The sequence below is a fragment of the Dipteris shenzhenensis genome, chromosome 24 (genome assembly GCF_047967505.1).
Source record: "Dipteris shenzhenensis isolate YYH24624 ecotype China chromosome 24, Dip_SZ_1.0, whole genome shotgun sequence".
Lineage (NCBI taxonomy): Eukaryota > Viridiplantae > Streptophyta > Polypodiopsida > Gleicheniales > Dipteridaceae > Dipteris > Dipteris shenzhenensis.
In genome coordinates, this window is record NC_141619.1 from 5,011,978 (window position 1) to 5,035,805 (window position 23,828).

At 46.9% G+C, this 23,828-nt stretch overlaps 1 protein-coding gene and 1 pseudogene across 1 annotated transcript in view; one reads left to right on the top strand and one right to left on the bottom strand.

The window, feature by feature from the left end:
- ACD1 (Pheophorbide a oxygenase family protein with Rieske 2Fe-2S domain-containing protein) overlaps positions 1–23,828 on the bottom strand; it is a 72,422-nt gene that overhangs the window by 28,417 nt on the left and 20,177 nt on the right. The window contains exons 2-3 of the mRNA XM_087395445.1: positions 13,726–13,961; positions 13,459–13,585 (exon numbers count right to left, since the gene is read on the bottom strand). Of these exons, the coding sequence (XP_087251571.1) occupies positions 13,459–13,585; positions 13,726–13,961 (363 nt within the window). The remainder of the gene's footprint in view (positions 1–13,458; positions 13,586–13,725; positions 13,962–23,828) is intronic.
- LOC147886113 (uncharacterized) lies at positions 8,017–9,271 on the top strand (annotated as a pseudogene).

Sequence of the window (23,828 nt, forward strand, 5' to 3'; positions counted from 1 at the left end):
ATTTCGGTCTGGAGGAAGTTGCGACACAGCCTTTCCCAGGTTCCCCCTAGCTGCCGAGAGGAGACAGATAGACAGCCCCTGATCTCGAGCAGCCAGGTGACAGATGATACAGGTCGTCAGCTTGGAGAGAGATCCCATATCCGTTGGGCGCTCAGGGTGCGTGGGCCCGCGCGCTCGCTCCGGGTTTGGAGGGACGTCTACAGTCAGCTGAGCCCAGGCGAGCTGGCAGCAGCAGTAGGTACGGCACGTGGGATCCAGGCTCGACGAGCGGAGATTGATGCTGCCATCCCTGCAGGTTGGAGGATTCCCGTAGGCACCGGACAGCTCTTCCCGGGAGATGAGAGGTGGCTAGGACAGTTCACTCCACGAGGCATTCCTTTGGTGGTGGCAGGCCTCTTCTCGGACTCCTCGGTATACTTCTTCTCCATCACTGATGACAGTCGCCTACAGAGCAGAGAGGCCGTGATCGACCCCCAGCTTCCCTGGCAGCGCCTTCGCATTGTAGGGCTGCAAGGGAACACATGGCATATAGACCCCCTGATTATGCAGGACCAGGATTGGAGACTCTAGATATGGGAGGGCCGTTCCTTGTCAGAGGTGGAGTGGGACCCACGCGAGTGGCGTTGGCCACCATCGGAGACCTCAAAGAACCCTACCCCCTTCTTTTCTTACAGTGCACGCATGGGTCGACGTGCTCTTGGGGCTCTCCAGCGTGGGCTACCCACACAAACACATAGGTGGTATGCCCAGGGGATATCCTTGGTCGTTCTTCGCACTTTCTGGAAGACTCTTTGGGCTAGCTAGCGTCCGAGGAAGATCTCCTACTTCCTTTGGATGGTGGCACACAAGGGGCTTCCAGTTGGCAGCTGGCTGAGACAGATGGGGCAGGAGGGGCATTGCCAAATGTGTTTTCAGGAGGAGGAGTCCCTGAAGCATTGCCTTTGGAGCTGCTCACATGCACAGATGGTTTGGAAGGGAATCATGGGGATCTTAGCTAGGGCTACACCCGAGCTAGGACCGATCACTTCGGGAGCCGTTTGTTGGTGCAGCACTGAGCCGGGACATCACTTGGCCTATGAGTTCTCTAGACAGGATCCCGTCTTTTTCATCACGCAGGCCACTTGGGCATACATGGACAGCTTCCCTTGGCATCTGACAGAGACAGATGCAGGAGCGATGCCTCGGCACCCAGTTTGGGAGATCATAGGGAGCATCGCAGGCTGGCATATCTGGACTTCCAGATGCGCGCAGACTGTAGGAGCTCAGACTACTTCTACTACCCAGATCCTAGCAGATATCTGGAGCACGATCATTCACACGCTCAAGCGTCAGTGGGATCAGATTCAGGGAGAGTCCCGGGCAAGGAAGGAAAAGAGACGATGTTTCCTTCGCGACTGGGACCACCGGGAGTTATTCTTCCAGCACTCCACTCAGAGTCTTCAGTGGCATTACGCCCCTCCACCGTGGCTGTTTGTCCACTCTCCGATGATTATGCCCTAAGAGGCTTGTATTTACCATTTTGACTTCTCGGGCTGAATCCGTTTTGTGATTACAGCCCGCTGGCCCTTAGGCCTTCTTGTACTCTCGCTTTCAAGTAATATAACTAGCACTACTTTTTGCGCAAAAAAAAAACTAGCCCATTAACAAGGATCCCCACCTTGGCTCTCATGTGGACAATTATGCTAGGCTATGTGTACCCTAGGTGGAGACATCGCGGTGTATTTCTCTATTTGTTAGTCTCATATTAAACACCAGCCTTGGGACTGGATGCCCACTTTAATCCTTCGCTTTTATTGTTGGTTTTCTTCGGTGTCATATACCCTTCCGTCTTTCAAAGACTCTAATAGACTGCCTTTCTTTCTTTCTTTCTTTCTCACGCCCATTTTAACTCACAATGGATTCTGGCTGCATTAGGGTATTCACCCCGCCCTCCGCCCCACTAGGAAGCTCTTCACTACTAATCAAGATAAGAAACCTACTAATCTAGCCCCCCACCCCACTAAGAAGCTCTTCACTACTATTCTAGATAAGAAACCTCCTTGTGTAATCATGCAAAAGGGTTTAAACGTAGTGAAACCAGCCTTAAAATTCTGTTGAGATGTGCGAGCACAAATAAGCTGACACTTGATCCCATGCTTCTTGCAGAAGATGTTGAATTCTGTGGAGCCCCTCGATCGGTGCGGAATGCTTTGGCATCCTTCCATCTTTCCTTCTCTACCTTGGCCATCCAGTCTTTGGATTTCTCAAATGCTTGAGACTTTTTGGCCATGCAGTATATTCAAGTCATCTGACTAATGTCATCCACCAATAGAAGACTATACCTAGACCCTACACATGAGTTGGTTGATATTGGTCCCCAAATGTCTAAGTGAACCAGCTCCAATGGTCCCTTATCCCTCAATGTAGCCTCTTGTGGGAATCGTTCCCGGTTCTGCTTGCCCTCCAAAAAAGTGTGGCAAACTTTCACTACGCTTCTGATAGGTGGAAGTCCCTCCTTTTGCATATCTGTAGGAGTGTCATAATTGACATGACCAAACCTTTCATGCCACATTTTGGAGTGCCCATTGTCCCCGTGAACAACTAGAGCATGTAATCGGTATAAGCCGTCCTCCTCAACACCTTGGGCCACCACCTATCCGTCTTTCTTGGAAGTGACGATGACTTCCCCATTCTTGAAGAGTACTAACATCTTATGCTTATCCATCTGACCCACAGAGAGCAAATTCTTGCATAGATTTGAAACAAACAGCACACGGGATATTGCCAATCCCCTTCACAAGGGCATGTCGAGCTATCTCCCACAGTCACCTTCGAGTCGGGATGGGTTACCTCCATGGTCTTGAACCACTCCTTGTTAGACATGTGTTTTAAGGCGCCGATGTCCGCGTAGCAAGCCTCCTTGTGTTCACTCACTATATGAGCAGAACAATTATGTATGGCCAAGAAAAGCTCTCTCCAATAGTGATGCTGGTTGTGTCTCTCTTAGGATCCTCCTTGCTATGGGACTCCTTTTTCTTTTAAGCCGCCTTCTTCTTTTGGCAGTCTTTTGCATAATAGTTGGGGAACTGAAGTGAAAGCATGAAGTGAACACACAATGAGAATTCTTGCTTATAGAATGAAGAAAGGTGAGGTCCTTATGCAGGCACCTCTTACATGATCACTGACATCACTGATGACCTCTGAGCTCCACAATCATCTCCTCAATCTGCTCCTAGATTCTCTCAATCATCCTATGTGGCATCTACCACCACCTAACAGTGCTTATGGGCACCTAACTGTGCCTCTAGCACACACACATAGAAACCAAGGTGTGCCTAGGGCATACACCTTGGGATATCCCATCATAACCCCCCTCAAGGGAATGCCTCAGGCTATGTCAAGAATACATCTAGTCTCATAGTTTCTCATGCCATCTCATGGTGGTCAAGGATAAATCTATGGCTAGGTTCTCATGCTAGCAAGGGGTTCCCAAGGGTGTGAAGTAAACAAAAGGGATACAAAAGACCTTCCAATGGTTATCTCCCCTGCATGTACATGCACACTATGTCTGCAGGAGGTACCATGGAGCAAAACACATACACATGGCCTACATCATATGGTGACCAGAGGTGTTTACAAAGAACACAATAGTTTATTTCATTCATTTTGGAGGACTATCCAGGCTGAGTACCTTGACTCAACATAAAAAAGAGAGATCTGGAGCATATATGGAGATGATTCAAAAAGCATAATCTTCATAGGATGCCTCATCTTGTGGAGGCACATCAACTGAAAGTAGATTGGCAGTTTCTGACTTTGTAGTTGCTTCCTTTTTTGCTCTACAAAACTTTTCATGGTGATTGTTTTTGCCACAGTGTTTGCATGGATTGATCTTGAAGCAATCTTTTGAGAGGTGATTAGTCTTCCCACAATGTTTGCAACGTGAAAACTTGCCCTTCTGGATTTTTATGGCATAGGCTGTGTCATTGCCTCTCCGGAGTTCCATGTGTCTTTCTTCTTCTTGAAGAGCAGAAATAAGACCTTCAAGATTAGGATTAGGAAGATTTTTCAAAGTGGTAACAACATGATCATAATCTTCAGGCATACTCTTGAGCAACACTGCCATTGCATCATCTGTAGTGATTGGAGAGTTGATAGAAGCAAGTTGAGTCATGAAACTCCGCATATGATTGACATGGGCAGCCAAAGGAGTGCCACTAGCCATCTTTAATTCAAAGAAAGCAATCTTAAGTGACAATTTTGAGATGTGAGAACTAGAACAAAAAATAATATCAAGCTTCTACCAAGCTTCAGAAGGAGACTCCAAATCAGAGATGTGATGAATATAGTCATCTCCTAAGGCAAGAGCAATGATGCCATAGGCTTTCTCCTCTCTAGCAGGATCTCTTGCCGGACGTGTCGGAGCTAAGGATTCTCCAGCATTAGAGGTTGTTGAAGAAGAAGTTAAAGCAGGTTTGACAAGCCCCCAGAGGTTTTCCCTCATTAATGCAAACTTGACCTTCATCTGCCATGTGTGAAAGCCTTTACCATTGAACTTGTCCATATTCAATATGGTAGCCATGAGAGGGTGACGGGTCTAACCCAAAATGGGCAGTGTCTACTCTCTTACAAGGCTAGAAAAAGTTGAAGAGCTTCAAAATACAAGCATTTAGAATAGCAAAGGCATGCAACCAAATTCCATACTACAAAACATGATGTTTTCACTTGCATACTTCATAGAGGTGGCTAAATGAAAGCATTCCAAGCAAATCCAGGTATAGCATCTGAAAGCAAAGCTGTAGCCACAGTTGTACTGATGCTATTCATCACTTTAAAACATCAGAAATGCTAAAGTAGCATCTAATGTAGCATCAAACTCACAACCTTGTCAAAACTGTCCAAAACAGAGGCCTGAACTTGGAGGGCTTGTATCTCACTCTCCAAAGCAAAGAAAAAAGGGCTTTCTGAAGCAAAAGAAAGCTCATATACCAGAGAAGATCCACTGAGGAGGAGAGGCGCATTTCCAGATCACGTCGCCATAGCTAGCTGCTTCAAAGTCGACTGGTTTTTCCTTGTTTTCTCCTTGAATATGCAGCCATTGCTGCTCAAATTTCAACACAAGATAGCCCAGTGTATGGAGAAGCTTCCCCTAAAAGGAATTAGAGAAAGATGGAGCTGAAACAGAGAAAACGCAGAAGAGAGGTTCGACGATTTTCGGGAAATGGCGACCAACAGCGACGTCCTTTCTTCAATTCCTTGCATGTGAGAGTTCGCCCATACGAGGGGTATCTCCAGCCAGAAGGACTTGGAGAATGGCGGAGAAACGAGGGAGAACAAGCTCTAGCAAGTTTTGGGAAGAAAGGGAAGAAAGGGAAGAAATGGTGAAGATGAAGAAGAAGAAGATGGAGAAGAAGAAGATGATGTGGCACAAATGGGCTCAAGGAGAATCAAAGGGCTCTGATACCAAGTTGGGGAACTGAAGTGAACACACAATGAGAATTCTTGCTTATAGAAAGAAGAAAGGTGAGGTCCTTATGTAGGCACCTCTTACATGATCACTGACATCATTGATGACCTCTGAGCTCCACAATCATCTCCTCAATCTGCTCCTAGATTCTCTCAATCATCCTATGTGGCATCTACCACCACCTAACAGTGCTTATGGGCACCTAACTGTGCCTCTAGCACACACACATAGAAACCAAGGTGTGCCTGGGGCATACACCTTGAGATATCCCATCAATAATGACCAAGCTCTTCACACTAGAAACACTTTACATTCTTTTTTTGCTCTAAGTCGCCAACCTTGCATTTGGAGTCCTTGGACTTGCCCTTACTGGCTTGTCATGCACCAAAAGTGCTTTATCATTGTCCTTGTTGTATAACTTCTCCCAAGCTTTCTCCTGTAGTAGCAAGAGCCGCCCAAGCTCTTCAAATGTCAGAGGCTTGGTCCTTTGTTTTGTTGTCACACTGGTGACAAATCCCTTGAAGCTGCACGGTAAACTCTCGAGTGCCAGCAATGCCAGATGACAGGTGTCCACCTTCTGACCAACCGATGCCAGTTGATCTCTTACCACGTTGACTTTCATCAAGTGGTCATGTACAGACTCTCCCTCATCCCCATGTGCATATTGAAAAGCTGGTGCTGGAGAGTCAAGATACGAGATGTCACGAGGACGTGAAATTATGGGACTTTTGATTTGCGACTCTTGTAATTTGTGCATGACTGCCTTGAGCCTTTGGGACGCGAGGGTCCGGCGAAGTGCGAGACTTGGAGAATTGAAATTCCCTAGTGGACCCTTGGGAATTGTGAATGTGCACCCAGTTACTAGGCAATTAATTCCTAGGGCCAAAGTGTGCAACAGGGGGCCAAAAGAGTGGTGCAATTAAAAATTGCTATTTTTAGCACAAGGGCCTTCTTTTCGATCTAGAAGGCCAGAAGGAGCCAGAGCAAATTTCGAGGTTTACGAGAGCCTGCTAGAGCTGCCAGAGGAATTCGCCACCTGCCAGAGCCTATCAAGAGTTACCAGGGAGCGTCACCACCTGCTAGGAGCTACCCAAGAGCCTGCTGGTGATTTCACAATTGACCAGGAGCCTGTCTGGAGATTTCGCAATTGACCAGGAGGCTGCCGCCTAGGCATAGTTACTAGGGAACGGCGTTCCGTCTTCCTGGAACGTGGGAACGCTGTTCCTAGGTGGAGCGCCTATCGGGAACGCTCGGGAACGTTTCCAGTTTTGGGAACGCCAGGGAATGCGGCCGGAACGGCCAAGGAACATCCAGGGAACAGTTGGAACGTCTAGGGTTTGGCGTTCCCGATTTAGGGTTGCGCAAGAACATGTATAGCCGCCGACGGGGGGGTTTTCGCACTCTCCATCCTCCCTCCCACTCCCTTCTACTCCCTATCCTTCCACTCAGCCCTCTCCCCTCCCACTCCCTTCTACTCTCTCTCCTTCCACTCCCTTCCACTCAGCCCCCTCTCCTTCCACTCCCTTCAACTCAGCCCCTCGCCTTCTACTCCCTTGAACCTTCTCCACTCAGCCCCCTCCCCTTCCACTCCCTTCTCCACCCCTTTCCACTCAGCCACTCAGCCCCCTCTCCTTCCACTCAGCCTCCTCTCCTTCTACTCCCTTCTCCACTTGGCACTCAGCCCCCTCCCTTTCCACTCCCTTCTCCACCCCCTTCCACTCAGCCACTCGGCCCCCTCTCCTTCCACTCCCTTCTACTCCTTCCACTCCCTTCAGCCCCCTTCTCTCATTGCTCACTACTCGGTGCTCAGCCCTCTCCAAGTCTCCACCAACAGCGCCCCCCCTCTCCATGCTCCCTCCCTCTTCTCTCGAGCCCACTCAATGACTCCTTCAAGAGGCATTGACATGGACCAGAAATCCGAGTGGTGAAGGAGGTGGATCGTGTGGCCAAGTACGCCAATTCGAAAGGAGGAGGAGCATGCAAGTGGCTTTGCCGCTTTTCTAAAAAAGGAAAAAGTGGAGGGGCAGACCGAGTGCGAGCTCATCTCTTCCAAATAAAGGTATTAATTGTTGCCCTGCTGTTCACAATCATGAGCATGCACGTTTTGTGGCACTTGCAGAGAAGTTGGACATGGAGGCAAACAAGCAACCTGCCATTCCTGATCCTCGAGGTCGACCACCAGTGCCACCACCAGCCCCAAGTGCAGCAACTCTTGCTGCTTCCATTTCTGCCTCCTTCTTCGGGAGTAGAGCTTCATCCACACCTTTAGGGGCTGCCAGGTCAAGGGCTCCGAGAGTCATGCAGGCTAGCATTGTGGCCTCATGCCATCCTGGGAGGAGGGCACAGATAGATGCAGCAGTGGGCCGATTCTTTTATGGAGCAAATGTGCCCACAGTGAAGGCCCGCAATCCTTACTTCATTGATGTGGTGAAGGATATTGCAGCATTTGGTCCTCTTACACTCCCCCTTCATGTGAGGCGCTACGCACCACGATCTTGGCGACAGAGAAGACGGCCGTAGAGCATGCTTTGGCTCCCATCAAAGACATATGGCTGAGATGCAATGTCACATTGATGGGAGATGGATGGAGTGACAATAGGAGCTGCTCTATTTAGGGCATCATTGCATACTCCAAAGGGGCTAGCTTTTTCATTAAAGCTATTGATAATTCAGAGGCGGGAAAGTCAGCCGAGAGGTTGGCTAGCATTTGGATGGAGGCCATTGAGTATGTGGGGGCACAACATGTCATCCAGTTTGTTTCAGATGGTGAGAACGCCAACAAGGCAACGGGGAGGATTCTTGAAGCGAAGTACCCTCATCTTACCTTCACTCCTTGCATGGCACATGGGCTGAATAATCTCCTGAAGAATATTGGTAAGTTGGATTGGGTGGATCCTGTCTTTGATATGGGTAATCATGTTGTCTCTTTCATCACTCGCCACCACAACATCTTGGCTGTTTTTCGAAAGATATCCCCAAACAAGAATCTCCTCAAGTATTCTGAGACGTGCTTTGCATATAATTTCATCATGTTGAGGCGTCTTTTTAAGCTGAAAACTAAATTGAGATAGCTTGTTATTTCGAGTGAGTGGGATGCATGGCATGAGCGTAGCACTGCAAGGGCTCAGAGATGCAAGACCATTGTCTTGGATGACATATTTTGGGATGATGTTCGCCTCTTGCTTTGGGTTTCAAAGCCTATTATTTTGATGTTGAGGCTTATTGATGGGGATAGTCCTTGCATTGGGAAGGTGTATGAAGGACTGGATAGGATGATTGAGACTATTCAGGGCATTGATGACTTATATGCTTGGAGGAAGGAGGAGATTAGGGCACTTGCAACCTCTCGGTGGACGGAATATCATTCACCTTTAGAGGCTGCAGCCTTTGTTTTGGATCCAGAATTTCAAGGGAAGAGGCAAGAAACAGATAAGGAGGTGGTGCAAGGATGGGAGAAAATATTGAGACGACTTGTCCCAAGTGCAGATGATAGGAGGAAGGTGCAAGGGGAGCTGTCATTTTATAGGCAAGGAAAAGGGTTATTTGGATTGGAGGATGCACAAGCAGACAGGTTCAAGATTTCCTCCATTCGTTGGTGGGAGGACTATGGGGCAGATCCAGAATATGGCCATTCGTATACTCAGCCAAGGGGCTAGCTCTTCGCCCATTGAGCGGTTGTGGAGTAATTTTGGGAACATTGCAACAAAAAAGAGGAACAGGCTTGGGGTTCAGAAGGCAAATGATCTTGTATTTGTTAATGCAAACTTGCGTTTGCTTAACAAGTTCAGGGCAGATTGCACTCCTGAACCGTATCTTGGATTTTGACCACATGAGGACTCCGACAATGATGCAGAGGGTGCTCCTGAGGCTGAGCATGAGGATTAAAGGATTATGACCCCCAGATCGAGGCTGAAGATCAGGCTCAGCAGGATGAGGGCGAGTCCTCTATTCCGGTAGACCATTAGGCGGCAAGCCTGACTCTCTACGCACAACTGGGTTTATGAGACAACGACACAAGGGAATTCGAGGAGGTGGAATTTCTTTAGTTACTGTAAAAAGCTCTAAAATATCTGCACCTGATGGTCTCTCAACACACTCTGGAATGATATCCTCCACATCATCTTTAACTCCTGCTTTGTTGGATGGATCATCTATAGTTTTATCCTTGTTGTCCCCAGGATCCTCAATATCATTTTCAATGTCAACTTGCTCAAGCTCCTTCAGTTCATTCTTGACCTCTGACTCTTGCTTCTTCCTTTTGCCACCTTTCCTTGTGATAGGGCTTGCCAGGAGCTGCTACAAGTGTCGTGATCTGCCTTCAGGCTGTCCATGAGCTGCTACCAGGTGCTACGATTGTTTCTGGCTGAACAAGAGCTCTCTACAGGGATTTCGACCTGTTTTCTGCTTGCTTTTTGGGCTGTTGTTGCTGGTTTTGCTGTTCCCCAAGCTTGGAAGACTTCTTCTAAGCTGTTTCTAGGCCAGGCCAGAGCTGGATCTACTGTTTCTCGCTGGATTTTGGGTTTTCCAGACCCGGTGACCTGTTTTTAGAGGATTCTTGGCGAAGGAAGGCTTCTCTTTGCCTGCTTATGCCGTTCCTGGACTTGTTGCTGGCTGGTTATTGCGTTTGGAATTGATTCCTCGAGGGGAAGGTGGATTTATGCAGCGGCTTGTGGCCAGGAAGACTCCAGGTTGATTTCAACCTGTTTTGGGATAGCGATTTGGTTTGATTGCAACAAAATCTAGCTGTGTGGGAGTTGTCTTGCAGTTGTGCAGCCGTGTCTGGCTGGTTGGGCACTTGGTTGTGCAATTGCGGGTGTGGCACAGACAGTGGATGCTTTTGGGGTCTCTGTTGCATTTTTTGGTTAGCTGAGGACACAGGGTTGTCTAGTAATTGGATGCCATTTCACCATTTGGAGTTGAGCAGGGAATTACAGGGTGGGCTGGATGGGGAGTCTACGGGGGTTGGTTTGCCTGTGGTGCAGCTTTCCAGAGACCTTGGCTTCAAATGAATGTTGAATAAATACCGCAAGGGGCCCCAACATCGGTGTCCTTGTATCTGAGTAGGAGCGCTCTAGCTCCCTTGTGATTTAATCTATGGTGCATAATTTCTGGTTGGTCCAGGGCTAGCAGGCTGATCTGCTAGTTGGCCCCTTCTTGGCTCCATAGACCCTCCCCTGAGCAGCCTATATAAAGGGCTGCCAGGGAGATCACTAGGGCTTACTGCCCTGCTGGGTATGGCCTCCCTCCAGCCTTTGTTCGCTGCTGGTATGCCACCCAAAACTGTCCCCTCCCCCTTGCTATCATGTGCCCCTTTGACCCCACAATCGGGAACTCACAGATGGGTGCATTGATTTCTAACATTGCTGCCATTATTAAATTGTCTAAACCTCTTCATGCCTCGGAGGCATGAAAGTGGTTTTCAGCTGTTTCACAAACTTAGCCCATTCAAGGATAGGCTCTCTTCCTGTTTGTAATAAAGACCACCACATTAAAGCATCCTTTTGTAGATGCAATGTAGCAAGAGCAAGCTTCTCTTGATCAATGTTGTCTTGATGGGTAAAGTACAGGTCGAAATGGCAAATCCAAGGAAGGATTTGATCAGCCTCCCTTGCTCCATTATATATAGGGAATTAAATTCTCTCTCAAGGTTGGAACTTGTCTCTTTCCGAAGATGTACTCAAACCTGCATCCCCAAAATTTGGAAGTCTCTTATTCCCTAGTTTTGTTACTATGGACTGCTCAATCATATTTTAAGCTGAGAAACCAACACGGGAGACTCTTCCTCTCTTCTCCTCGTATTTGTATGGTAATCCATGTGTGAGGGATTTTGAGTAAAAAGGTGTAAACTCATCACCTTGCTCTTTAGGTGCATTCATTTCTCCTCTTGTTTCCAAAGAGGAACTCTCTATCAAGAGGTTCTTGTAGGAAAAAGAAAGGTAATTCTGTTTGCAGGTTATCATAATCAAGATCTGTATAATTCTCATCTAATAGAGGAGGTGATGGTGTTCTTTCGCTATGTCCTTCTGGAAATGCAAAAAATGGGACAAGCTCATTATTATACCTCTGTTCCCCTTCCATTCTTTCCTTTTACTAATTGAAGAGAGGAATTGATTTGCTGTAATCTTAAAGCAGAGGTTTATTTTACAGCAAGAGTCGAATAATATAGATTTGGTGGTACCCTATCCGACTCCCAATTCGTTGTGTCGAAAGAAATGAGCTCTTCTTCCTTGTCTTTTGCTGCAAACTGGTGCACTCACTTTAGGCTGCTTACTTTAAGTGAATGGGAAGTCTCAAGACCATTATAAGGGGTGCTTGGTGGGCAAGTCACCTCCTCAAAATCTTGTTTTAAGATGACTTTCCGTTAAGGAGAACCAGCGGGGGTTTTGAGAGGGGGGGCACGATTGTTCACCCTATTAGGACAGCCATTCCCCGGCCAAAAACGAGAAATTTATGTAATGCCTACTATCACCGAACTACCTAAACTTTGAGCTATGAAAGCTCGTCTAAGGATCTACTCCATAAAAAGTACAAGGGGAGATGGGCTCAACTCTACTATCCTTGCATCATCGATTCTAAAAAGCAACTATGGTCTACATCTCGCCCCCTCAAAGGAAACCATGTCCAAGAGAACTGATGATGCCATCTCAATGGGGTGGCAAGATCCAAGGGGGACTCCTAGGTTAATTGTATCCATAGGACCAAAGGCTTATTTCTACGTCGAGGCGTTTGATATAGAACTACAACTAAGTTAAGGTGCCTTGGTCTCTTTGGCTTATGCAAGGGCTCACCCATTACTAACGACATCAAAAGGAGACGTATTCACAAAGACAACTGCTTTAACAAATGCATCTAACAGACATTTCTCTATTAAGGTCTGTCTCCCCAAGCTAATACCCTTGGCTTGTATTTATAGCCAAACGGGTAACGTAGCCTATGGAGATGGGGTAGCCTACACTGAGATCTTTGAAGCAATGACTACAGCAAGCACGTGTTATTGAATGAGCGACTCGTTGAAGAAGCTCAAGAGGGACTTCCACAATGCATTTTGTGTTTGCAGCACAAAATTACAATCGAGGGCTCTCAATAAATAGCAAGATGGTGAAAAGGGCTTGTGAGCCTAAAGCCTTAGCATATATATGGGCGAAATCTTTGGCACATTTAGTGTACAAGTAACAAGCTATGTTGTGAAGCGCAGCTACGTTAGTAGCAATAAGAAAGGCTTAGTTGAGAGAATGTATGGAGCAGTGTAGTCCCGTGTGACGGCTTGTGAGGCGACAATAATGAGGCGCTTGCAACCGCATGCAGCACCAATTGAAGAGTCATTTGTTTTTACGGTATTGGCGTGAAGTTTTGATTTGATTCTATATTTGGTATTTTACTATTAAAAAATAAATAAAATAAAATAAAGAAAGCTAATACATACCAGAAAACCCTACTTTGTATCTTGGTCTCACTATGTATTTCGGTCTTATTATCATTCTAGCTAGGGTTAAAAAGGATCCAAAGAAAGCAGCTGCCTTTAGTATGGTATCAGTTCTTGAGAATATCACCGTACTGTGGTTATTTATTCAGAAATAACACACCTTGTTCATGAGCCTGTGCAATGCATCTTGTTCAAATATCCCCTTCTGCTTGTTCTCATACCCTTGCCCAGCTTTGTCGTTTCAGCTGAGCCTTAGGAAAAGCCTTGGCAACTCGCTTGGGGCAAGCAAGGACCACGACGACCCAGATAGTGCGAGAGTTGGAATCAACCTCACTCGCTAAAAACGAGTGTCTAATCAACAATCAAATATACCCGCCCCTGGTTAATATATCCATCAAGTACATTGCAAAAATGCATGTTCCCATCGCTAAAATTCAGAGAAAAAGCAATGTAGCATATGGTAAAGGAAACTTTAGAAAGAATGAATCTTCCAAAAATGCATCTTGTTGAAGTTAACATATGATTACACTACAGATTCAAATCCTAGCAAAGTGATCTATCTACATATATGCTGTTACAAATATGTTACCTTGTGATGAGCAAAATTGATATGAGAAGGGTCTGAAACGTTTTCCATCAATGTATCATAACCATAGAATAAATCACGTTGAATAGTAACAGTTGAGAAACTGGGATCCGAAAACACAGAAGGTAACCTGCCAAAATTACCCAAAAAATAAATTTTCTTTAGATGCTAAGTCAGGGAACCAAAATATAGCCCCTTGATCTTTGAAAAAGTAACCTCTTCTAGTTTTTAACAAAAATGAAACCGAATTTAAAAAGGAAGCCAACATACTTTGGTGGATCAGTTTCATAGGCTTTCTTCCAACCCTTTGCATCAGGCCAGACAAAAAGGAGCCCTTGAGACACTAAAGTTGGAAATGTAACCACACATGCTCGAGATGAGAAAATGGCTTTTGCTTCTGGCCCTTCAGAAGCAGCTTGAGGAATACATCCGCATGTTCCATCAGGCTTAAATGACCAGCCATGGTATGAGCATTGCAACCATCCATCGTCGTCTATCCTTCCTTCCTACACAAAATCACAAGCTACCATCTTTAGAAAAATCTATGAACACGATGCCCTCTAGACCAGGCTAAAGCCAATATTCCCACCCAGTCATTCTCGAATCCTGTTCACTTTCACATGCATCAGCAAATTTATCTACTTCCAGAATTGAGAGAACAACATCAATCCAAGGCAAAACCATGGAGCAGAGAACCAAAATTTTATTTTGGCTTGCCTTTTCATGGATGATCTATGGATCTAATGTAACACAGGTTGACTTGGGAGCTTATTTCTCCAATTTTAAACATAATAAGTAGGTATTAAAATTACTGCAGGCCCATGTGGCTGTCACCCATGCTTAACAATACTTTCCAGACACAAACTATTCCAGAATTAATTGTTATATGTCAAGTTGATGGCATTTTAAAAGCCTTGCGGCTCTCATAAACACTATCAAATTCAGTCTGTTCATTGAAAGAGCACACACAGAACAGGATTGTTTAACGAAATCATAAAGCACATTCTGCTCATGGGTCTTTAAGATACTTATTCTGACATAAATGTGGTCATCAGTACTCCCTAACTTCCTGCTTGAGTTAAGGCTCCACTTGAGTGATTAGCAGTCTGCTGTCCATCATTCATCCACAGAGGAAGAAAATCATGGGACCAAAAATCATACTGAACAAAGAAGGGCAATGTATCTTCCCTCAATAAATTCTAGTGCATCTCCCTCAATCCCATTGATATGGCATAGCATATGTTGCAAAAGATGCCCTCAATGGGCTTGAGATATTTGCATGTACTAGCTGCATTAAATTTTTGTTATATGAAAGTAATGCATAGAAAGTCTTCCTAAAAGCAAGCAATTAAATCATACAAGTGAAAGACAAATTCATAAGGAGATTTCATGTAAAAGCTTTCACATTTTTTTCCCATTTCTGAGCCTCAGCAGGTGTTTGTCATAACTACCCACACGCAAATGACATCCCTCTCATTACACCCCCTCATTAAAACTTTATAACCTTTTTCTTGGCTGTTTTTTATACTATTGTATTAACACCTTTCTGACAAAGAGCTTGCTTAATATCTCTCTGCTGGCACTCATGTGACAATCATAAGAGGACCTTGCAAGACCTCAAAGTAGCCATGACCAACATCCTTGTTCTGCAAATGCCCAAATTGTAGCAACCTTTCATGGTCAAGGAAAAGAGGTTGTTTGCAAAACAAAAGGAAATATATTGGAAGCTGAACAGGTGGAGCAAACCTCGTATAATATCCTGTAGGTTGCCGAAATTCCATGAAAAATGTCTTTTGGAACTATCATCTATGACTCTAACTTGCATATCTCAACTATATAGTTTACAATTTACAATAGATACTACTGTTAGAATCTCACTGTGCCCACCTGTGAGCGCCCAATTTGAGGGGACAAGGGGCAGTGAGAGGTAGGAGGGCTGGGGAGAGACCCAGGCCGGCATCAAAGGGAGGAGCACATGGCAAAGATAGGCGACCAGCACACGGGCTGGTCGCAGCCTGCAACAGCAGGTATGAGGGGGCTCTAGGCCTCACATGGAGGCACCTGCAGCAGCGCAGACTGGCCGCCCAGGGCACCCTTATATAGGGGCCTGTGGATGGCCAAGTCGGCCCAACCAGGGCCACTGACCAGGGCCAACCCTGGTCAGTTTATAGGACCCTATGGTCGGCCACCAGATAGGGTAACCGACCCTGCTGGTCGGTCATCTGAAGGGGCCTGGGCAGAGCCTATAAAAGGCCCACTCCTACATTCAGCCCAGCATCCAGTGCAGTACAGAAAGCCCTTCTCCAAGGCTGTGTTTAGCACTCAGATATCTGGGATAGTTTTTTGAGAGAGAGTTCATCAGTTTTCTCCAGCACCCTGCGGAGATTTGTATTGCTCCCTTGGAGCCATTTTCTGCCCACCATCCGGTGGATGAATATACTTTCTCTCTCCGCCTATATTTGCTGTTATATCTGAGTGTGTTTTTACTTGCATCTATGATCATTTTTCTAAGTTGAGTGTGTAAGAGTTGGAGAGATCTTGGGTGGAGGATTGAGTAATTTATTCCCTCTTCATTTCTAACATGGTATCAGAGCCATAGGCTCTCAACTCTTCTTCATCAAAGCACTCTCTAAAGAGAGGAGTCCCTTGGCAGAAAGGCGATTCCGTTTTCAGCTCAAGCTAGCACGAGAGGTTAATACATCTTTTTGCTTCAGTTTTTTTTTTAAGTTTGCTATTCACCGAGATGGATCAGCGTTCAAAAGCCTCTACACCCACTGCTCGTCCTTCCTCCTCCTCCAGTCATCTTCCTTCTTCATTCATTCCCAACTTTGGTGAAGCTGGAAAGCGCGATGGGACGAACTATCCAATCTGGAAAGTCAAGATCCGAAGCCATCAGGCACGAAAGCTGTGGAAGATAGTGATTGGAACCAAGGTGAAGCCAGAGGACATTGTGGACAAAAGAGGTGATGTTCTATTTGAAGCAGATGCGGATGAACTCAGTGAATGGGAGGAGAGGGATGCTCAAGCCTTAGCAATGCTAATCGGCACGACAGCAGATGCTGTGATCCCTCATATCCAGTTGGCAAAGACATCTCTAGAGGCGTGGACCATACTGAAGGAGCTATATGAAACCGACAATACAGCCCGTATCATTACTCTTCAGAGTCAACTTTATAATCTTGATATGAACGAGGGTGATACTGTGCATGACCATCTAACAAAGGTGAAAGTCGTGCGGGACCAGCTCGCAACAGTTGGTCAAAAGGTGGACTCGAGTCAATTGGCGATGCTCACACTCCACAAATTGCCATGAAGTTTCAAAAGTTTTGTGACTACAGTCACTGCGGGTCAACGGACTAAGCCACTCACCTTTGAGGAGCTTGGCCCACTACTGCTTCAAGAGGAGGCTCGAGAGAAACTCTTTACGCAAACCAACGAAAAGGCATTAGTGGCCAAAGACAAGCCTGGAAAAGGCAAGTCAAAGGAATTCAAGAAGTCAGAGGACGTAGACCGAAAGAAGAAAATGAAGTGCTTTTATTGTGAAAAGCTTGGCCACTCCGCCAAAGAATGCCGAAAGAGGCAGATCAGAAGCGGAAGAGAGAAGCCAAGATCAAAGAAGAGACTAAGAATGATTCTGCCAATGTGACGACAAGACAGTTGTTTTTAATCAGTGAACATTGTTTAGCGTATGCAGTCAGTGAAGGAAAAGAGGGTTAGTATGTTGACAGCGGATCCTCAAAGCACATGTCCAACAGAAAGACTTGGTTCAAAATAATGGAAAGTACACACCCGGATTCCAAAGTTTCTGACGGGGATAGCCGGACATGTCCTGTGAAGGGCATTGGTAGCATTCCTTTCATTACGACCGTGGGAGAGGAGAAGGATATCTTTGGAGTACTTTATGTACCCAACCTTTGCAAGAACTTACTGTCTGTAAGTCAGATGGACAAGAACAACATGTCACTTCTCTTTGAGGACGGCAAGGTCACCATGACATCCAAAGCAAATGGACAGATGGTGGCCCAAGGAGTCGAAGAAAACGGATTGTACCGCCTCAGTGCAATGTTGGTTCATGGAGACAACCTAAAGTCCAAACTTTGGCATGAGCGCTTCAGTCACGTCAGCTATGAAACCTTGGTTGAAATGTCAAAGTCGAAGATGGTGGATGGACTTCCACCCATTACAGGCAATGATGGTGTCTGTAGGGCTTGTCTAGAAGGCAAGCAGCACAGGGACAAGTTCCCACAAGAGGCCTTGTTTCGGGCCAGCAAACCACTTGAGTTGGTTCATGCCGACATTTGTGGCTCAATGTCTATAGCATCATTGGCAGGATCCAGGTACTCACTTCTCTTTGTGGATGATTTCAATAGAATGACCTGGGTACATTGCTTGCCTAAAAAGTCACAGGCTTTCGAGAAATTCAAGGACTGAAAGGCCAGAGTTGAAAAGGAGACAGGGGAGAATGTCAAGATGTTCCGTACAAATAGGGGGGGAGAATTCACCTCCAATGAGTTCAACACATTTTGTCGCAAGCATGGGATCAAGCGACAACTCACCACTGCACGTATATCTCAGCAGAACGGGGTAGCCGAGAGGAAGCACAGAACCACTACGGAGATAGGGCTTGCTATGTTATAAGGAAGGACCCTTTCTAAAGCCTATTGGAGTGAAGCTATCCATACAGCAGTACACATCCTCAACCGGACCAACACGAAGGCCGTCAAGGACAAAACTCCATATGAGGCATTTTATGGTAAGAAGCCCTCTATCACTCATCTTCGCATTTTTGGTTCTAATGTATGGGTGCATATGCACAAGGAAGAGAGGACCAAGCTTGATTCCCGGAGCCGAAAATGTATCTTTGTTGGGTATAGCGAAGAATCCAAGGCCTATCGACTCTTCGACCCAGTAAAGAAGCAGATTCTTATCAGTCGGGATGTCATCTTCGAGGAGAAGGAATCTGAACCCCAAGAGGAGCCTCAAATTGAGGAGGAGATTTTTCAATCCCCGAACCCACCCCGCCCCAGGTTGACCATCCAAGAGGTGAAGAAATCGAAAGCTGATGTTCCACAAGGTACTGAGGAAGAGCAGGATGTTCCAGAAGCAGTTCGAGTTCCTCCTCCCACTGAGAAGCAGAAGAAGTTGCCCCAATGGTACCTAAAAACATTGGAAGACTCTCGGGTCACCAATATACCTGAGAGTAGCAGTTCCGGATTGCGTCGGTCCCAACGTCTTAAGCAGACCCCATCCGTGAATTTTGTGTTGGTGGCTCAGCTTGAAGAGCCAAGATCCTTCGAGGAGATGAAGGACAATCCAGAATGGCAGGCTGCCATGCAGGCAGAGATGGATGCTATCCTTAAGAACAATACCTGGGACTTAGTGGCCAGGCCCCCGTGACGGAAAGTCATCGGCACTAAGTGGGTATACAAACTTAAATTCAAACCGGACGGCAGCTTGGATAAGTACAAAGCAAGATTAGTAGTCAAAGATTTTGCTCAAACTGAAGGCATGGATTTTGATGAAACTTTTGCTCCACAGCTCGCATGGTTACTATCCGGACAGTGATTGCCCTTGCTGCCCAATTCCATTGGCCTATTTTTCAAATGGACGTGAAGTCCTCATTTCTTAATGGAACCCTAGAGGAGGAGGTGTACGTGGAGCAGCCACAGGGCTTTCAAGATCCAGGGTCCCCATTAAAAGTCTGCAGGTTGAAGAAGGCGTTATACGGGCTGAAACAGGCTCCCAGAGCTTGGTACCAAAGGATAGATGTATTCTTTCAAAAGATAGGGCTAAGTCGGAGCCCTTCTGAGGCAAACCTCTACTTGTTCATTGAGAAGGGGTTGCGATTGGTACTCATCCTCTATGTTGATGATCTTATCTTGACAGGTGACCATGTCAACAAGATTTCCCAGGTCAAGGAGCTACTCATGACTGACCTTGGGTTATTACACTACTTCCTTGGGATAGAAGTAAAGCAGGCCAAAGACAGGATCTTCATTTCACAGGAGAAATACTGCAGAGAACTTATGAAGAGATTCCAGATGGAGGATTGCACAACAGCAGTAACTCCCATGGAGGTCGGACTCAAGCTAAGTGTTCATGACACATCTCAACCAGTCGATACTCCTTTGTACCGACGATTGATAGGAAGCTTGCTTTACCTTACCAATACTCAACCTGATATTTGTTATGCAGTTGGGCTATTATGCCAGTTCTCTACTTCTCCCAGGAAGAGTCATTGGGATGCAGGTGTACGGGTGCTGAGGTATCTAAAGGGTACTTGCACCTACGGGATCACCTACACCAAAGGCATCGACTAGGCGGGTTCTGTGACAGTGATTGGGCGGGTGATGCTGACACCAGAAGATCAACAACAGGGTATTGCTTCTTACTTGCATCTGGTGCCATCTCTTGGCTGAGTAAGAAGCAACCCACAGTGGCCCTTTCATCTACCGAGGCAGAGTACAGAGCCGCATGTACAGCAGCTTGTGAGACACTGTGGTTGAGGTGGATTTTGGAGGACATGGACGTAAGTCAGGAGGGTTGCATAGCCATTGCCAAGAATCCAGTGTTCCATGCGCGGACCAAGCACATCGAAGTTCATTACCACTTTGTTAGAGAGCTCATCATCGACAATGTGATCGAGCTCATGTATTGCCCGATCGCCGACAACTTGTCCGACCTCTTCACAAAGGCACTCCCTCGAGAACAGATGGAGCACCTCATCAGACGTATGGGGATTGGCCCATAGTTGTGACATTGACGGGGGGTGTTAGAATCTCACTGTGCCCACCTGTGAGCCCACGATTTGAGGGGACAAAGGACAAGGGGCAGTGAGAGGTAGGAGGGCTGGGGAGAGACCCAGGCCGGCATCAGAGGGAGAAGCGCATGGCAAAGATAGGCGACCAGCACACGGGCTGGTCGCAGCCTGCAACAGCAGGTATGAGGGGGCTCTAGGCCTCACATGGAGGCACCTGCAGCAGCGCAGACTGGCCGCCCAGGGCACCCTTATATAGGGGCCTGTGGCTGGCCAAGTCGGCCCAACCAGGGCCAACCCCGGTCGGTTCAATGCACTTGAGCCAAGAATAGCTGCCTTTGCTTGCCCTGCAAGTCATTGGATTTGTACCCCTCTCTAACCCTTAGGGCCCTATGGTCGGCCACCAGACAAGGTAACCGACCCTGCTGGTCGGTCATCTTAAGGGGCCTGGGCAGAGCCTATAAAAGGCCCACTCCTAGCATCCAGTGCAGTACAGAAAGCCCTTCTCCAAGGCTGTGTTTAGCACTCAGATCTGGGATAGTTTTTTGAGAGAGAGTTCATCAATTTTCTCCAGCACCCTGCTGAGATTTGTATTGCTCCCTTGGAGCCATTTTCTGCCCACCATCCGGTGGAGGAATATACTTTCTCTCTCCGTCTATATTTGCTGTTATATCTGAGTGTGTTTTTACTTGCATCTGTGATCATCTATCTAAGTTGAGTGTGTAAGAGTTGGAGAGATCTTGGGTGGAGGATTGAGTGATTCATTCCCTCTTCATTTCTAACAACTACCGCGTACAATTTGAAAACATTCATCAATGATCGTCATGGTTCACATATCCCTTCTCTATTCTATTTTCCATTATCCAAACACAACAATCCAATTTTCCACTTCTAAGTTTCAGATAATAGAAAGTTCAAACATTCGTGTAGAGCTCAGATTGCAAACTCTAAGGTAGAGGGAAAAAACTTCCCATCTTGAAGAAGAGTTTTGCCAAGTGCATGGACCGTATCTGACGTGTGCTTAGGCACAAAGGATAGCTGAAGTAGCCTAGGGAGGCTAGGGGCTAGGCAAGCGATTTATAGATTGAGTTGCAAGAGCAACGGATGAGTTAGGGTTTTTGCTATTTTGAGCAGCACTAGGCTCGAACCTATATAAGGACCCCAGAGGTTCCGTTTTCAGTCACGCAAGTTAGAGCTCTTCCTTGCTGGTCTGGGTCGTGTTGCGGATGCACACCTATTGCCCGAGGCCCAGCAGTAGATCCAGGGCCCCTATGGGCGCCACCTAGTGATATGCGACACCAAGCTGGTTGGGATCAAGTTGGGAGATGTGCTAGTGTGCCAACAGCTCAGCCTATGGCTTCCAAGTCCTAGATGTCATGGTTTGGGTGGTGAGCATGCCTGTGATTTCATCGTTGTTCTATAGTTGCTTTCTTGTGTTTGTTTGCAGGTCCAGGTTCTCAAGAGCGCTTGAGTCGTGTCAATTGGTATCAGAGCCAACTCTTGCGGTACAAATCTTTGTAGATAGAAGGTGTGGACGAGTATTCCTCCAAGTATTACCAAAATTCGAAAGTTCCTGTTGTACCCTGCAAGAGCTTGTGAGTTTGGCAATTAGGGCAAAGACATCGTCAGGATTAGGATTGAGCAAAAATCATTGAAGAGGGTGCATGAATCACTGGGAAAGCTGGTAGAGAAAGATTCGTGATTACGGGTTTGGATTTGAGTGGGACTCCTTGGTGTGGGAACCAGTTTGCAGAGGATTATATGATTGAGGCATAGACCTGTTGCGAATCCAGGTAAAGTTGTTGCGAATCCATGTAGGGCTGATGCCAATTCATGGATCAGGTTAGGAGGGGCAACGAACTCACTAGATGAGGGATTTAGGGTAGGCACTACAAAGAAAGGCGAGGAGATGGTGTGTGCTAGGAGCTGGCCAGGCCCAGGACTTAGCTACACGAGTTGCCTTGCTTGGAAACCCTAAAAGCAAAAACCTTCCAATTTTAGGTGGATGGCTAAATCGAAAAGCTTTGCTTTTCAAAAACAAGGATAAAGCTTAAACCCACCCTTCTCCAGCCCCTTGATTTCGCTATATTGCTGCAGCAAAGAATTGCGATCAGCCTCTCCTTTCCCGACTCTTGTCAGCCAGGCCAAAATTCGTCCACCTCCATAGCCCAGAGAATTTGCACCTATCCTCCTCATCAGCCTAGCGAATTTGCCTCTGTCCTCTTCTCTCTGGCAGCCCATAGTTTGTTGTTTGGGTTGCCACCGTAATCCCCCTCTACTGTTTTCTCTCTCTCGTCTGATCTTTCCTTTTGAATTCAACCTCAGCTCCTCCTTTTCCTTCCCACGAAACCTTCATGGCTGATATGATTGATCCCAAGCTTCCCGAGGGGGGGCATGACATAGATTTTCAAGGAGGGGATGACCAGGGTCTCTATGATGATCTAGTTACAAAGGTAGCTTTCAATGATTTCATGACCACTCTCAACACGAAGTTTGATCTGGTTAATGCGAATCATTTGGAGTTGGCACAACAGCTTCAAGGGATTCAAACGACTCGTACGTTTTTGACCACCACCGTTCAAGCACTCACTCACGTGGATGCTTTAGCTTCAATATTGGGTCCGAATATTACACCAGATCCCTATCCTGGAGATCAGAAATCCAAGACGAAGGAAGTGGTAGACACTTGGTTGCACTGTTGGAAAGGTCACCTCCCCATCTGTAAGCCCCCATATGAGGAGAGCATGGGGGGGTGAACCTAGGGTTTGAGGGAGTGCCACACGGGCAGCATCATGGCTGCCATGTGGGTGCTAGTCAGACAACAAAGAGTGTATTACCTGGAGACATCAGCATGGCTGCGTCAGAAGACACCTTTGTGAAAGGGAGATGGCGAGGACAGGATGTCTTGGATCTGCCCTGGCAGAAAGGATCTGATGAGGAGCATGATTGCGTGGTGATCCAGAGAAGAGGCGCTTGCATGACGGGGTCCTTGGCAAGGTATATGGGCAGGTCTGTGGCCTGCACGCAGGGCTAGCAGGTGGTGGGCTGGCAGGTGGCGGGGTAAGCAGTCCTAAGGGGCTGGGCCCTGCATGGAACAAAGGACCAGCAAATGGCCCTAAATAGAGCTGGATAAGCAGCCAACCAGCCAACCAACTGGTCGGTTGGTTAGGGCTGCTACAGACCAGCCAGTCAGCCCAATTAGGGCTGGCTGGTTGGTTGGTTCAAGGGGGCCTTGAGCCCTATAAAAGCAAAGGCCTTGGGCCTCATTTCATATCCAACATTCAGCAAGAAAAGGAGCAGACAGGAGCAGCCAGAAGCCACTCCCTTGGGCCTCACATTGGGGGTGAAGAAGAGTGGAAGGTGTGCTGCAGACTGAGTTCACTAGAGGCTGGACCTTGGCTGTCTTCTAGGGCAGCAAGGTGTTGTGATCATCATATTCTCTGGAGCAGCCCTCTGACAGCAGACAGGAGCAGCAAGAAGGCAAGCCTTGGTCCTATCCACAGGAGGTGAAGGTGACCCGGAAGGAGTTGCAGGCTGAGCTCGAGTGGCAGCCCACCTAGGCTGGTTTCCAGACAGCAAGGTGGAGAGGATTGTTCTGGACGGAAAGTCTACAAAA